Here is a 16,749-nt window from a genome sequence, read left to right as displayed (position 1 = left end):
AAGAATGTTGAAGCAAGAATCCTTGTCACAGAATTAAGCACCATAACAAAGAAATCAAGAGTTAAACCCAGCAGAGGATGTAGTGTTGTGGGATTAGGGCAGAAGCTGCCTTCAGACTTTATTGTTAGCAGCTGAATTTGGGCTTTGTGATACAAATCACACATGGTAGTACGCATAGACAGTTGACGAAAAAGCGAGCTTTAGAGGGTGCGAAATGGTGGGCAACAATGTCTAGTTCATCCAATAGTTACTAGTTAGAAATAACTCTCTTTTCTACAAAAAAGTTCCAGATTCTCCAGTTTAGAACTCTATGTCTTTACCAGCTCAAATCAAATGGAGAATGCAAAGAATGTCACTGACTTTATTCTTTTGAGCATCTCAAAGATTCCAGAGCTAAGAACAATATTCTCTGCTTTGTTTCTTATCATGTATGTGGTCACAATCTTGGGAAACTTATTGATTGTTGTAACTGTAATGAAGAGTTCGAATCTGAGGTCTCCCATGTATTTTTTCCTCATTTCCTTGTCCTTTTTGGACGTCATCTACTCTTCAATCACTGCTCCCAAGTTGATTATAGATTCTCTTTCTGAAAACACTACGATCTCCCTAGAAGGCTGTATGACCCAGCTCTTTGCTGAACACTTCTTTGGTGGGGTAGAGATCATCCTACTCATTGTGATGGCCTATGACCGCTATGTGGCTATCTGTAAACCTCTGCACTACACGACAATTGTTAGTCCTAGAATGTGCTGGCTGATGGTGGGAGGGGCTTGGGTGGGAGGATTTGCTCATGCAACCATTCAGCTTCTCTTTATGTATCAAATACCTTTCTGTGGTCCCAATATCATTGATCATGTGATCTGTGACTTGTTCCCATTGTTGCAACTAGCCTGCACGGACACCCATATCCTGGATCTCTTAGTCATTCTCAACAGTGGGGTGATGTGTGTAACTATTTTCCTTATTCTCATCACTTCCTATGTAGTTATCCTCTGCTCCTTGAAGTCTCGCAGCTCTGAAGGAAGACGCAAAGCTCTCTCCACATGTAGTTCTCACTTCACAGTGGTTGTGCTGTTCTTTGTACCTTGTATCTTCTTGTACATGAGGCCTGTGGTCACTTACCCTGTAGACAATATAATGGCTCTGTGTGCTACCATTGTTGAACCAATGTTAAATCCTTTGATCTACAGTTTGAGGAATGCAGAAGTAAAACAGGCTCTGAGGAAACTGTGGATGAAAAGAGGACCTTGAATGTTACTGATATGCCAAGGAACTAACACTTCTTAAAAGTCTCTTGGAGATACACCTTCTGTACTAATTCCAGATCATTAAATACACAGCAAAAGAGTCAGTTTTGAAGTTTCAAAAGCAGGTTTGATTTGTCTGAGCGTCCTGCTTCATTTATTTCTCTGTGTGTTTCCAGCTCACCACACCATGATATTTTGTATTACATTTCTTCATCAAAAGACTCTAGGCACAGTTATTAAAACAAAAACTAAAACAAAAACAAAACATCCCATAATGTGAATGTTCCCAGTTTATGGATTTTTCTTCTTTATATCTTTGCATGACTGAAGTACTTTTTCAAATGATTTGCTTGACTGGTTTGTTATCAATTAACATTTTTTCATTTCCATATAAACTCACTTTAAAAGAGAGGTAGGTATTTCCTGATATTCCTTAGTCATTTACTTCTTTATTCTATATGTCCACATTAAGTTTATACATTTAAGATTCATGATCAAGAATTTACTTTAGAAATGTTACTTAGAATATTAGAATAGAACACGGAATGTGGATTTCATTTTCTGTCTCCCTGACCTGATTTGTATCCTTGTCACAGCAAGGATTGTGTTTCTCCCTTCATGTTGTATCCCAAGTTAATGGAACACACACCCCTAGCCACCTAATATATGCTTCATAAATACTGCTGGGTGAATGTAAGACTCAAAGAAAATTAAGTTAATAAATTTTCTAAGATAAGGAAGAAAGAAGTGATCAGGATAACCATATTTTAGGACTTAGAATTTCCTAGGATTGCATGCTTTTACATGTTGTGTTTTGAGACAGTTTCTGCTTATTAAAGTACTATTTTAATGCAGTGGCCACCATTCAATGAACTTCCTGTCTAACTGTGGTTTTTTGCTTATATATGTATGCATACAATATATATATATGTGTGTGTGTATATATGCATACAGGTCTGTGGTATGCATACATGCATATATTTTCATGTGCATGTTTATATTTACATGTGTAGTCACTTGTGTGTATCCAGGTAAATATGCATATAAACATGTGTGCTTGAATGTACAGGCATGAGGGGCCTTCCCATTTGGATCTCCACCTTTATTGAGGGAGGACCTTTCACTGAATCCAAAAGTCATGGTTTTGGTGCCTGTGGCCAGCCAACTTCTACTTGGAATTCAATGGCAACCCCACTATGCTTTTATGTAGATGCTTTTATGGAGACCTGAACTATGGTCCTTCTCCTTGCACAGCAAGAACTTGACCCTCTGAATAATTTCCCGAGATTCTCTTGCCATTGTTTAGAGAAATAACCTAGGTCACTTCAAGTTTATGACATATATTTTAAAAGTGTTTTTTCAGTCTTGAAATATATTCTCTACAAAACAAGAACAACTCTATAGACCTGTATATAAAACCTCTATAGTTTATTTCAATGGCTATATTGGATGTAATTTTGCTATTGCATTCAGAATTTTGGATTCCTAAACCAATGCACATTTGTTTTCTTAAATATTTTTTACTATGAAAATCCCAGAAATATATTTTAAATTTTCTCTCTTAAAAAGTGGATAGGAAGCCTAAGGGTTCTGACCTGAATTAATTTTCTGCTACCCTAAAATAAATATGTATAATATATGTAATAACATTAAGTACAGGATCAACTAAAATATTCAAATAAATCATTTAAATAGTGTTTTTCATTTTTAACTAACAGTATTTGCAGTGAAACATTACCCAGGTACAAAAAAAAATCTTCAACTCTAGAAAACAACTAAAAGGTTTTTTTTTGTTTTTGTTTTTTTAACAACTAAAAGTTTTATTCTTTTATTTTGTTACAAATAATTCGGTTTGAACTTTTGGAAACTCTTTTGAGAAGCTCTGTTAAACTAGTGGATGTAGTGGTATTTTCCTTCCATTTGGAACCTTATATTTTAGTTAATGAAGCAAACTATTTGTAAAAACAAATAAAAAAGATGTCTTAGAAAAATAAATAGTTTTCAGATACCTTCATTGAAGAAGTAAATATTTAATTCTAGGAATCAGCTGGTCTTTCCTTAGGGACTTTTAAGCTGAGAACCAAATGAAGACGCTATTCTAAGCAGGCCAGTGTCCACTCTGAACAAAACAGACAAAGAGAAAAAGTTGTTTATAATCGAGGCAGAAGTGAAGTTGTGATTAGTGCTGATTGCTAAGGAGAGGCATCATGGGAAGGGTGAGGCCCTGATGAATAAATTTTGTTTATCCTCAAGTTTAGTAAAGATCAGAGTTATCAAGGACACCTTCTCTGTGTACAGCTGAAATCCAAACCCAACATGGACTTGAATGATTTTAAAAGTTGAGGATGAAAATTTGTGCACATTGTTTGCTTTTTATGTATTAACAATTGAGAATGGTATTTTATGTCTATTTTCAATAACTTAGCATAACATAAATACCTTTAAATTTCATCAGCTTACTTCATCTCTAAGAAGAGAGTGATTTTTCTTATATTGAAGAAGGAAATTTATTTTATTTTATTGATAAATGTATTTGTCATAGTCAAATAAGGAAGGGTGGATGGCTATCACTTTATTCTGCTCTCTATAACTTTTTTCCATTCTTCTTTCTATTTTTTATTAGATATATTTCCTAATTTACAATTCAAATGTTATTCCCTTTCCCCGTTTCTGGTCCATAAGCTACCATCCTCTCCCCATCCCCCCATATGGTGGTCAGCCCCACATCCACTCCCCTGACCACGCCCAATTACCCTGAACTGGGGGTCCAACCTTGGCAGGAACAAGGGCTTCCTTTTCCACTGGTGCCCCAACAAGGCTATTCTCTGCTACATATGCAGGTGGAACACTGGATCAGTCCATTTATAGTCTTTGGGTAGTGGTATAGTCCCTGGAATCTCTGGTTGGTTGGCATTGTTGTTCTTATGGGGTCGAAGCCCCTTCAGCTCTTTCAATCCTTCCTCAAATTCCGCCAAAGAGGGTCCTGTTCTCTGTTCTGTGTTTTGCTGCTAGCATTGACCTCTGTATTTAACATCCTCAGGATGTGTCTCTCAAGAGATATATATCCAGTCCCTTTCAGCATGCACTATTTAGCTTCATCAAACTTATCTAATTTTAGTGGCTGTATATATATGGGCCACATGTGGGGCAGACACTGAATGGCCATTCCTTCAGTCGCTGCTAGAAACTTTGCCTTCATATCTCCTCCTATGAATATTTTTGTTCCAAATTTTAAGGAGTGGGAGTATCTGCATTTTGGACATCCTTCTTCTTGAGCTTCCTGTGGTCTGTGGATTGACTCTAGGGTAATTTGAGCTTTTGGGCTAATATCCACTTATCAGTGAGTGCATACCAAGTGTGTTTTTCTGTGTTTGGGTTACCTCACTCAGGATGATATTTTCCAGTTCATTCCATTTGCCTATGAATTTCATGAAGTCATTGTTTTTTATAGCTGAGTAGTACTTCATTGTGTAGATGTACCACATTGTTTGAATGCATTCTTCTGTTGAAGGACATCTGGGTTCATTCCAGCATCTGTTTATTATAAATAAGGTTGCTATGAAGATAGTGAATCTTTTGGGTATATGCTCAAGAAAAGTATAGCTGTGTCCTCAGGTAATGGAATGTCCAATTTTTTGAGGAACCTCCAGACTGATTGCTAGAGTGGTTGTACCAGTTTGCAACCCCACCAACAATGGAGGAATGTTCCTCTTTCTATACATTCTCGCCAGCATCTGCTGACACCTGAGTTTTCTATCTTCGCCATTCTGACTGGTGTGAGGTGGAATCTCAGGGTTGTTTTGATTTGCATTTTCCTGATGACTAAGGATGTTGAACATTTCTTTAGGTGCTTCTCAGCCATTCGATATTCTTCAGCTGAGAATGTTTTGTTCAGCTCTGTACCCCATTTTTAATAGGGTTATTTGGCACTCTGGAATCTAACTTTTTGAGTTCTTTATATATTTTGAATATTAGCCCTTTATCAGATTGGTAAGATCTTTTCCCAATCTGTTGGTTGCCATTTTGTCCTAATGATAGTGTCCTTTGCCTTATAGAAGCTTTGCAGTTTTATGGTGTCCCATTTGTGGATTCTTCATCTTAGAGCATAAACCATGGGTGTTTTGTTCAGGAAAATTTCCCCAGTGCCATGCTTTAGAGACACTTCCCCAATTTTTTCTATTAGTTTGAGTGTATCTGGTTGTATGTGATGGTCCTTGTCTTTGTTCTACTTGGACTTAAGCTTGTACAGGGTGAAAAGAATGGATTGATTTGCATTCTTCTACATGCTGACCTCAAGTTGAACCAGCACCATTTGTTGAAAATGCGGTCTTTCTTTCATTGGATGGTTTTAGCTCCTTTTTCAAAGATCAAGTGACCATAGGTGTGTGGGTTCATTTCTGGGTCTTCAATTCTGTCCCACTGATCTATCTGCCTGTCTCTTTACCAATACTCTACAGATTTTATGACTATAGCTCTGTAATACTGCTTGAGGTCAGAGATGATGATTCCCCTATATGTTCTTTTATTGTTGAGTACAGATTCCACTATCCTGGATTTTTTGTTATTCCAAATGAATTTGCAAATTGTTCTTTCTATCTCTATAAAGAATTGATTAGGAATTTTCATGGGGATTGCATTGAACCTGTAGATTGCTTTTGGCAAAATGGCCAATTTTAATATATTAATCTTGCCAATCCATGAGCATGGGAGATCTTTAGATCTTCTGAGACCTCCTTCAACATTCTTTCTTCACAGACTTGAAGTTCCTCTCATACAGATCTTTTACTTGCTTGGTTAAAGTCACACCAGGATATTTTATATTATTTGGGACAATTGTGAAGAGTGTCATTTCCCTAATTTCTTTCTCAGCCTGTTTATCCTTAGAGTAGAGGAAAACTACAGATTTAAGTTAATTTTATACCCAGCCACTTTGCTGAAGGTGTTTATCACGTTTAGTAGTTCTGTGGTAAACTTTTGAGGTCACTTAAGTATACTATCATATCATCTGAAAACAGTGATATTTGACTTCTTCCCTTCCAATTGTATCCCTTTGACCTCCTTTTGTTGTTTGATTGCTCTAGCTAGGACTTCGAGTACTATGTAAATAGAGAAAGAGTGGGCAGCCTTGTCTAGTCCCTGATTTTAGTGGGATTGCTTCAAGTTTCTCTCCTTTTAGTTTGATTTTGGTTTGCTGCCTATTGCTTTTTATGTGTTTGGATATGGGCCTTGAATTCCTGATCTTTCCAGGACTTTTATCATTAAGGAGTGTTGAATTTTGTCAAAAGCTTTCTCAGCATCTAATGAAATAACCATGTGGTTTGTAACTGAGTTTTTTATATAGTGGATTGCGTTGATGGATTTCCATATATTAAACCATCCCTGCATCCCTGGGATGAAGCCTACTTGATCATTATGGATGTTCCTTTTGCTGTGTTTATGGATTCGGTTTGCAAGAATTTTATTGAGTATTTTAGAGTAGCTCTTCATAAGAGAAATTGGTCTAAAGTTTTCTCTCTTTGTTGGGTCTGTGTGGTTTAAGTATAAGAAAGCTAGGATTGGCCAGCAAGAGATGGAAGAACGGGCCAGGCTTGCAAAGGAACTTTCTTCATTTCAAGACCAAAGAAAAAAACTTAAGGTAGAAGTGGAAAAATACAGAGAATGTGACCCACAGGTTGTGGAAGAAATACTTCAAGCAAATAAAGTAGCTAAAGAAGCTGCCAATTGATGGACAGATAACATATTTGCAAAAAAATCTTGGGCCAAAAGATAATATTTAGATAATAATATAACGAAAATTGATAAAAAGTTTGGAATTCCAGAAGACTTTGACTACGTAGACTAAAGTGTTTGATGCTGAACAAGGATCTGTGAGCTTGTAAATATGTCAAGCTTTAAACCTCTAACTGATGTTACCCAATTATTGTCTAACTGTTAATTGTTTATTTTAATTTTTCAGTTTTTAATAAAGTATACATTAAGAAAAAATAATTGTGGCTTCATAGAAGGAATTTGGTAGTGCTCTGTCTGTTTCTATTTGTGGAATAGTTTGGAGAGAATTGGTTTGAGGTCTTCTATGAAGGTCTGATTAAATTCTGCACTAAACCCATCTGATTCTGATATCTTTTTTGTTGAGAGACTTTTAATGACCATTCCTATATCTTTAGGAGATATGGGGTTGTTTAGATGGTTTATCTGTTTCTGATTTAACTTTGGTACCCAGTATTTGTCTAGAAAATTGTCCATTTCCTCCAGATTTTCAAGTTTTGTTAAAGATAGTCTTTTGTAGTATGATCTGATGATATTTTGAATTTCCGCAGATTCTGTTGTTATGTCTTCCTTTTCATTTCTTATTTTACTAATTTGGACACACTCTCTGTGCCCTCTGTTTAGTCTGACTAAGGGTTTATCTAATTTTTTTGATTTTCTTAAAGAACCAGCAGTTGTTTCTGTTGATTCTTTATATATTCCTTTTTTTTTCTACTTGGTTGATTTCAGCCCTGGGTTTGATTATTTCCTGCCTTCTACTCCTCTTGGGTGTATTGGCTTCTCTTTGTTCTAGAGTTTTAAGTATGTTGTCAAGCTGCTGACATTTGCTCTCTCCTGTTTCTTTTTGCAGGCACGTAGTGCTATGAGTTTTCCTATTAGTACTGCTTTTATTGTGGCCCATAATTTGGGTATGCTGTATCTTCATTTTCATTAAATTCTAAGAAGTCTTTAATTTCTGTCTTTATTTCTTCCTTGACCTAATTGTCATTGAGTAGAGTGTTGTTCAACTTCCATGTACATGCAGACTTTCTCTAGTTATTGTTGTTATTGAAGACCAGCCTTAGTCCATGGTGATCTGATAAGATGCATAGGATTATTTCTATATTCCTGTATCTGTTGAGGCCTGTTTTGTGACAGATTATATTGTCAATTTTGGAGAAGGTACCATGGGGGTGCTGAGAAGAAGTTATATCCTTTTGTTTTCCATTGAATGTTCTATAAATATCTGTTAAATCAATTTGGTTCATAACTTCTGTTAGTCTTTTGTATATCTCTGTTTCATTTCTGTTTCCATGATCGGTTCCTTGATGAGAGTGGGGTGTTGAAATACCTACTATTATTGTGTGAGGTGCAATGTTTGATTTAGCTTTAATAAGGTTTCTTTTATGAATGTAGGTGCCCTAGCATTTGGAGCATAGATATTTAAGATTCAGAGTTCATCTTGGTGGATTTTTCCTTTGATGAATATGGAGTATCCTTTCACATATTTTTTATGACATTTGGTTGAAAGTTCTTTTTTTTTTTCATTATTAGAATTGCCACTCTAGCTTGTTTCTTCAGGCCATTCGCTTGGAAAGTTTTTTCCAGCCATTTACTCTGAAGTAGTGTCTGTCTTTGTCTCTGAGGTGTATTTCCTGTATGCAGCAAAATGCTGGGTCCTCTTTATGTATCCAGTCTGTTAGTCTATGTGTTTTTACTGGAGAATTGAGTCCGTTGATGTTGAGAGATATTAAGGAATAGCGATTGTCTCTTCCTGTTATTTTAGTTGTTAGAGGTGGAATTATGTTTCTCTTTTGGTTTCTTTGCAAGGAGATTACATTCTTGCTTTCTGTATGGCGTAGTTTCTCTCCTTGTGTTAGAGTTTTTCATCTATTATCCTTTGTAGGGTTGGATTGTAGAAAGATATTGAGTAAATATGGTTTCATCATGGAATATCTTGGTTTCTCCATCTATGTTAATTGAGAGTTTTTCAGGATACAGTAGCTTGGGCTGGCATATTTGTTCTATGTACATGGTTTTAAGTGTCCTCCAAAAGCAATGGGTATGACCTGAAATATTCTCAAGAGGGCTTCAAAATTAACAAACCAGTTTAAAGCTACACAGTGCCTAGAAATCAAATATGATTGAAGAACCGTAGTACTGTGAGATAATATGGCTTATAAACTTGTTAGGCCCTAGGATCTATAGGAAAGCTCCCAGGAAAAAAAACTCCCTCAGGTCAAAGACACTGGAATAAAAGAATGGAGGTAGAAAAGAAAAAAGAGTGAATGTTTGTTAAAAAGTAAAAAGTTTGCTTAATTCTAAAAAATGTTCTCTTTATATTTTATTGTTTCACAGCAATGTGTCACAGTGCTCACTTATTTATTATTACATACCTAAATTATTCAACTTTTATTTAATTGAAAATAGATCTTTGATGCAATGTATTCTGATTATGGTTTCCCACAACCCAGTTTCTCTGTGATCCACTTCACCTTCTCTTCCATCCAAATCCACATTCTTCTCTTTTTAGAAAATGGAGACAACTAAAAGGTAAAAATAAAAGACAAGGCCTGGTGGGGGTGGGGGTGAGGTGCAGACATCCTCTTGGAGACAGAGGAGAGGTGAAATGTGATAAGGGATTGTGGGAGGGAAGACACGGAGGGGGCTAATGGCTGGACTTAAAGAACTAAAAATAACTTAAAAATTTTTAAATCAGAATAGGAGTAACAAATAGAAGAAAAAGAGTCAAAGAAAAAATACAAGAAACACCTAAATACTCAGACACACACACACACACACACACACACACACACACACACACACACACATACACACAAACACAGACACTTACACACCATAAAAATACATAGACAGAAACATAACACATATGAAAAGGACTATTCCATGCTAAGTGGTATAAAATGAACTCACAAAATAGCTTTATTCGCATTTCCCTGCTAACTAAGGATGTTGAACATTTTCTAAGTGTTTCTCCTTCACCATTTGAGTTTCTTCTTTTGAAAATCCTGGGGTGGGAGTGGCAGGATCTTCATAGAAGCAGGAGGAGGGGTAGGGGACATGGGAGAGGGGCGAAAGAGGATAACATTTGAAATGTAAATATATAAAACATCCAATAAGTTTAAAAATAAAAGAAAGAAAAGCAACAAAAAAAAATCCCTGTTTAAATCTGTACCTCATGCATTTGGTTAGATATATTCTACTTTAAAATAATATTTAATTATCGTCTAAGATTTTATTTCCATTTATATTTTTTCTGAAGCATGTACACACATGTGCACATGCGCGAATGTGCACACAAACACACACACACACACACACACACACACACACACACACACACACACACACACCAATTCAAGAATTTACTGATTTTTATGTGGAGACTCTGCCAATTGTATAGACCATTTCTGTAAATGTTTAACTGCTTAGGGGTTTCAGCATAAATGTAAAATTTACATGAAGGTAAACAAGATAAACGTAGGAGGAACTTATTTTTTCATTTCCTTTCACTTGTGGGACCCTTTAAACCGAATTGGAGGGATACCCCATGTTTTCCTGTTTAAAAAGAGCTAGCCCATGTTTCTCTGTTTACTGAGAGGAAGCCCATGGATTTTGTTTAGTTGTTGTTGTTTTTAAAGGTTTATTCATTTATTATATATAAGTACGCTGTAGCTGTCTCCAGACACACCAGAAGAGGGCATCGGATCTCTTTACAGATGGTTGTGAGCCACCATGTGGTTGCTGGGAATTGAACTCATGACCTCTGGAAGAGCAGTCAGGTGCTCTTAACCGCTGAGCCATCTCTCCAGCCCGTTTTGTTTTGTTTTATCAATCATTTCATCCCTTTACATTTCAAATGCAGTTTACGAAGGCAAAAACCACAATGATCTCATGTACAGATGCAAGAAGAGCTGCTGATGGTGGACTCTGACTCAAGCTACTTTAGCTAGCAAAACAAAACATTTCTAACTGGCGTTTATCCTAATTAGTACTAAATGAAGTTTATGGCTGTGGAATTTCTTAGGATTAACAAACCTCACAATATAACAAGGTAGGTTTGGTCAGCTTGACTCGCTCCACTCCAAGCCAAGCTACATTTTTTGTGTCAGTAACAATGTGAAATATCTGGCAGACATGAAGCCATGGTGAGGAAGTAGGTTTCAACAATATTCACACAAACACGTAAAAATGATAAAAATAAATAAATCCTTAAAATTATATAGACATTCTCAATGGGAAGTTGTGTTGATGCTTTGAGTAAAAAATGTTAATAAGTTACACACTCTTTGATTATCACTGCCTCTGATGCAAAAGAACCTGTGAGAGCCATCAGTAAAACATCTGCACGTGCCTCAGCATATCCACACAGATGTCTCTATGTCTCTCTGTCTCTCCCCACCTTTCTCTCTCCCTCCCTCTCTCTCTCTCTCTCTCTCTCTCTCTCACACACACACACACACACACACACACACACACACACACACACACACACGTACATATTTTAACTCCTTTAAAAAATATTTCAAACTACCTGATACTAAATCAAATCAATGAAAACAACTAGTTACTGACAGGTCATAACTAACTTCCTCTGGAAGAAACAGCATTCTCTAACCTGTTTTTCTAGAGGTATCCAGTGAGAATATGGACATTCCAAGTTCCATAGAGAAAATGAAATATAATTATAAGTTTATAGAAAGGTGTGTATTGTTTCTGTGATGCATTTACTTCCAAAAGAAGGATTAGATTTCTCTATCTTAAAAATGTAAAATGTGCTCATTCAAGCCTTGAGATTTACCCTTAGATTCTATAATGTGATCTTACCTCTTAAATAATGAAATATATGGTGTAGGAATGATTTTAAAATGTTACCTTCCACCTTTTGGGTTAGCAAATAACTTTCAGTGATTTTTCAAAAAGAAAATTTGTTTTATTAGTTAATTATATGTTAGTTATACTTAATTTTTAAGAAAAAATAACAAAATAGTATTTCTAAATTAAATGCTATTTCCTAGGAGTGAATTTTTATTTATTAATTTTTTATTTGTTTACATTTTAAATCTTATCCCTCTCTGTTTTCTCTCCATGAAGACCCCACCAATTCTCCCTCCCCATTGCCTCTAAAAGGGTGATCTTCTATCCAACCACCCACTGCTCCCCTCAGTTAACTAGTCGGAAAAATTGATATTTTAATAGTGTTTGGGTAGTTATAAATTTAAATAAATTTTATTGTCCACATCCATTCCACTAAAGACAGTGAAATACAGAAGATTGATAGCATAGTTTCTAGCTATTTAAATACATGTACAAATTTCTATTTTAAAGCCACACACCCTAATTTGTATAGGTAAATAAAATCTTTACTGCACTTTTCATCTCTGCATTTCTCAGCTTGTAAATTGGTAGATTGACATAGGTTTAGTTATGGTATAAAACATTGCAATATAATATTTTCAGGGAAAACGGTAGCAGGTCTAACTTAGGGAAAGATAGAGATCCAAAGACTAAAACTATTAGGGGTATTAGAATGCCACATGTAGCCAGGGCTTTTCTTCTTCCTTCTGCTACATGTGTTCTTAACATGAATAAAATAATGACATAAGAAGCAAACAAAACCATAAGAGCCACTAACGTGATTATACCTGAATTGGCCAGAACAAGGAGACCATTCCTGTAGGTGTAAGTACAGAAAACTTTGAATAGATTTCACAGAAGTAGTGCTCAATTTGGGGTGACAGAAGGGCAACAGTATTACAATAGAAAACTGAGGAAAGAAGTGGGCTGCTCCACCAGCAAGTTGCTAATATTAGAAGTGGCATTTTGTCCTGCTAATGACGACCATGCTGTGGAGAGCCCTGCAGAAGAACACACAGCAGTCACAGAAGATCCTGTCAAGATTAAGATTTCAATTATTCAAAGAAATGCGTAGCAAAGACCTATAGCATACAGTTAGGATGGGAGATGACTTTTTTTCGCTACCAGCAGGTTGCCAGTGAATTTTGGAGTCACACAAGAGGCAAAGTATACTTCTATAAAAGTTAATTCATTGAGTAAAGAGTACATTGGTAGATAAAAAAGAGGCTACATCAAATACAGATAAGAAATGCAATTTTTCCTACCTAAAGAGGCATAGAACAGATGGAGAAAAGAATAAAACAAAATACCTGTATGCCATGGTCATTAAAAAGTCCAAGCAGAATGAATTCTGAGACATTCCTGTGTTTCTCCATCTATTTCCATATCTCATATATATTTAGAAGCAAAAATTTAAACGTCTGAAAATTAAAGAAACAAAATCTCCATAAATTGAGCAAGTAAACGACTATGTAAACTGAATGACAAACGTAAGAAAAATGAATTGATGCAATACAAAAATAGCGTTAATCATCTCTGCTGTACAGTAACTCTAATATGTTAATCACTTTATCTCTTGTATAGAAGTCTACTGAATGATGATTCTGCAGTGAAAAACCTATATTGTTCTCAACATTCTCAAACATAAAAAATAATTTACCATATTTTAAAGGTGACTCTGTTCACAACGAATAAATATAGCTATTAACAATGTTCAATAATAAGTTTAATTTAGGTAATATTAATTATTTTAACACATTAATAATAAATACAAATGTTTCATAAAAAGTTCAATTTAGGTAATATAAAATATTTAAATAGATTATTTATATGTGTGTTTTATCCATTGCTTTAACTTTTCTTCTTTTTGGTATGATTGGAAGAAATGTCCTAAATTATATGTTTACTCACAGATATTTATTTAAATCATCAACACAACTATTTAACACGTGAAAAATGATCACCATTCTCATGTTGAGTCATTATCATGAAGCAACATTAAAAAATGTCAATAAATAAAGAAATATTCACAATAAAAATTAAAATACAAAATAAAAATTTTAAAAAATAAGTACATTCATTGTCATTCAAATTTTACATGATAAAAATTATCTTATCGAAATGTACTTGATACTTGTTATGGAAATATCAAAAATATAAAGCCATAACAAAACCAATAAAATCTTCAAAGCCAGGGTTGGGGATTTAGCTCAGTGGTAGAGCGCTTGCCTAGGAAGCGCAAGGCCTTGGGTTCAGTCCCCAGCTCCGAGAAAAAGAACCAAAAAAAAAAAAAAAAAAAAGCTTCAAAGCCTGTACCACTCACATTATTTAGATCATGAAAACTAAGTTTTTATGGAACTAGAAAAGTGTCCAAAAGTGAGAAATCAAGTTTATTTAAATTTATCATTCAAATGCAAATTCATCAAACAAAAAGCAACAGTGTCCCTGCCCTGATATCTATATTTCTGTAACCTACTTCATAGGTATTTATATTGTTGTTGCCATTTAAAAGCAAAAGTAGCCACTGTTTATGGAGTTCAGAAAGCTAACAGTGTCAAAACTAGAGGTTAATAAGTTTCTGTTACATTGACTAAGTTTGTTCTTGTCTTAATAAAAATAAAGCTGCTTCCTTTTTTGGAAACGACTCTCTGCTTCTTTATGAGAAATGTCTTACCTATAATAACTTAAAAGAAGATAGTGAGGACATTACATGAATATAACTCTGGAGAGCTGGAGCCATGTTTTTCCAGGAATGCAAGTAGAAAAAATCTTATCCTATTTCTCAGGTTCAAAAATTATAATCTGTGGCTACTAAATTCCATAGAATTCGGTGCTCTCCCTTTTTAGGTTTGTATCAATGATTCTGAACCTAGCATAGGATTAATGAATTTTGAGCAGTATAAAGTATTTTGAATCCTCATCTGTGTGGAAAATAACATGAAAAGTAACAGCAGACCACACATTGGGTGTTCTGAATGTCCATGAGTTGTATCTTTTATAAACATATTGCTATAAAGAAATATATGAGGATTTTAAACATTCTATTTTAAACAATGTTTCTTCAGATTTAATAAAATATATATTTCTTAAGTTAAACATGCTTTAAATTAGGCATCTGCCCTTTGTATTGATAATCATAAATGTTTACTTCCCATATCTTTCAAATTTGTATTTTGCACACTAAGAGAATAATGCTATAAACATAATCGGACAAGCGGTTTTTGTTGAGATTTGGTCTTTTGCTATGCATTATAATGTTAAATAGTGCTCCTGAAGGCCTGCTTGCTCCTAGGTATAAGAGAATCCCCATGTATACACTAATGTAGCTATGTAATCTTGCCCACCCACAAGTTATCCCTAATTGGTGAATAAAAGTGCCTACAACCTATAACTGAGCAGAAGAGAAGTAGGTTATGTGGATTGAGGTCTAGAGGCAGGTAAGGGCAGGCACAAGATAAGGCAAGGCCTGTGATTGGGCAGTGAAAAAGAAAGGTGGAGACAGAGTTTTTGAAAGGAGAGAGATAAAGAAGAGGGGACAAAGAGATGGAGGGGGAGAAGGATGACCCACCCCTGTGTGGCTTTAACTAGCCACAGATAGGTATGAATATTGTATAAGGGATGGATTATTATAAGATAATTTGTCTTATCTAGGTGAGCGGTTATATCAATATTAATTGGTTCTGGGTTATCGTGTGGATGCTTTGTGGAGTGAGAATTTACTGATATAAAGCTGATTGATAAGTTAAAAGCTTCTAGAGTTTTGATTTTTTAAATTTTTTATTAGATATATTTCTTTACTTACATTTCAAACGTTATTTCCCTTCCCGGTTTCCTGTTCATAAGCCCCCATTTCCTCCCCTTCCCCTCCCAAATTTTAATGGGTTACTGGGAGTTGTGACTATAACCACTGGGGGCAGATGCTGAGAATGATAGCAGAGTCCACAGCAGAGAGCCATGAGGTAGACAGCTGCTGATGCGGTGAGCAATGGAGGTGGACAGACAGACAGGGCCAGAGAGTAGCAGGAGGCAGAATGACATGGTGTCCGCATCACATTTTTATTTACCACTACAAGGTGATGTTTTAGATTCCCAAGTTTGTGGTCAGAAGAAGAGGACCACAAGAGTGTAGGAGAGAAGGTGGAGAGAGGATGACATGGGGTAGGAAACTTGAAAATATGACACTCAATATGGAAATAAGGAAATCAATCTGGTGGTTCCTCAGAAAATTAGAAATAGTTCTACCTGAGGATGCAGCTATACCACTTCTGGGCATATACTCTAAAGATTCTCCAGAAGAACATATACTCTACTATGTTTGTGGAAGTCATATTCATAATCACCAGAATTTGAAAACAAACCAGATGTCCCTCAACTGAAGAAAGGATACAGACAACGTGGTTCATTTACACAATTAAATACTATTCAGCTACTAAAAACAAGGACATCAAAAATTTTGGAAGAAAATATGTGGAACTAGAAAATATCATCCTGACTAGGTTACCCAGATTCAAAAGTACAAGCATAGTATATACTCACTGAGAAGTGGATATTAGCTGAAAAGTATAGAACACCCATGATATAACCCACAGACAATAAGAAGTTTAACAAGAAGCAAGGCCCAAGTGAGGATGCTTCAATCCCTCTTAGAAAGGGGAACAAAATTATCACTGGAAGCAGAGGGAGAGTGGGACCTGGATGGGAGAGTGGATGTGGAGAGAAGAGGGGGTCAGGATCAGGATGATGTGAGCCAGGAAACAAGCTGAGAGTGCCAAAAAAAAAAAAAAGAAAAGAAAAGAAAAGAAAAGAAAAAAGGAAGGAAATATGTAGCTGCTGGGTGTGGTGGGCGGGGACAGTCTGTAGAAAAATCCCAGAAAAAATC

The 16,749-nt window shown here is 35.6% G+C and overlaps 1 protein-coding gene and 1 pseudogene across 1 annotated transcript; one reads left to right on the top strand and one right to left on the bottom strand.

The window, feature by feature from the left end:
• Positions 1-333: 333 nt before the first annotated feature.
• On the top strand, positions 334-1,251 carry Or4c123 (olfactory receptor family 4 subfamily C member 123). Its single transcript, NM_001000629.1, is given in 1 exon segment — positions 334-1,251. A coding segment is annotated over 1 exon segment (918 nt).
• Positions 12,251-13,095, bottom strand: Or8i14-ps1 (olfactory receptor family 8 subfamily I member 14, pseudogene 1; annotated as a pseudogene).

The sequence above is a fragment of the Rattus norvegicus genome, chromosome 3, assembly GCF_021556685.1.
Source record: "Rattus norvegicus strain SHRSP/BbbUtx chromosome 3, alternate assembly SHRSP_T2T, whole genome shotgun sequence".
In the NCBI taxonomy this organism is placed as follows: Eukaryota; Metazoa; Chordata; class Mammalia; order Rodentia; family Muridae; genus Rattus; species Rattus norvegicus.
The sequence above is the reverse complement of the archived record's forward strand: the minus strand, read 5'-3'. Positions and strand labels throughout refer to the sequence as shown.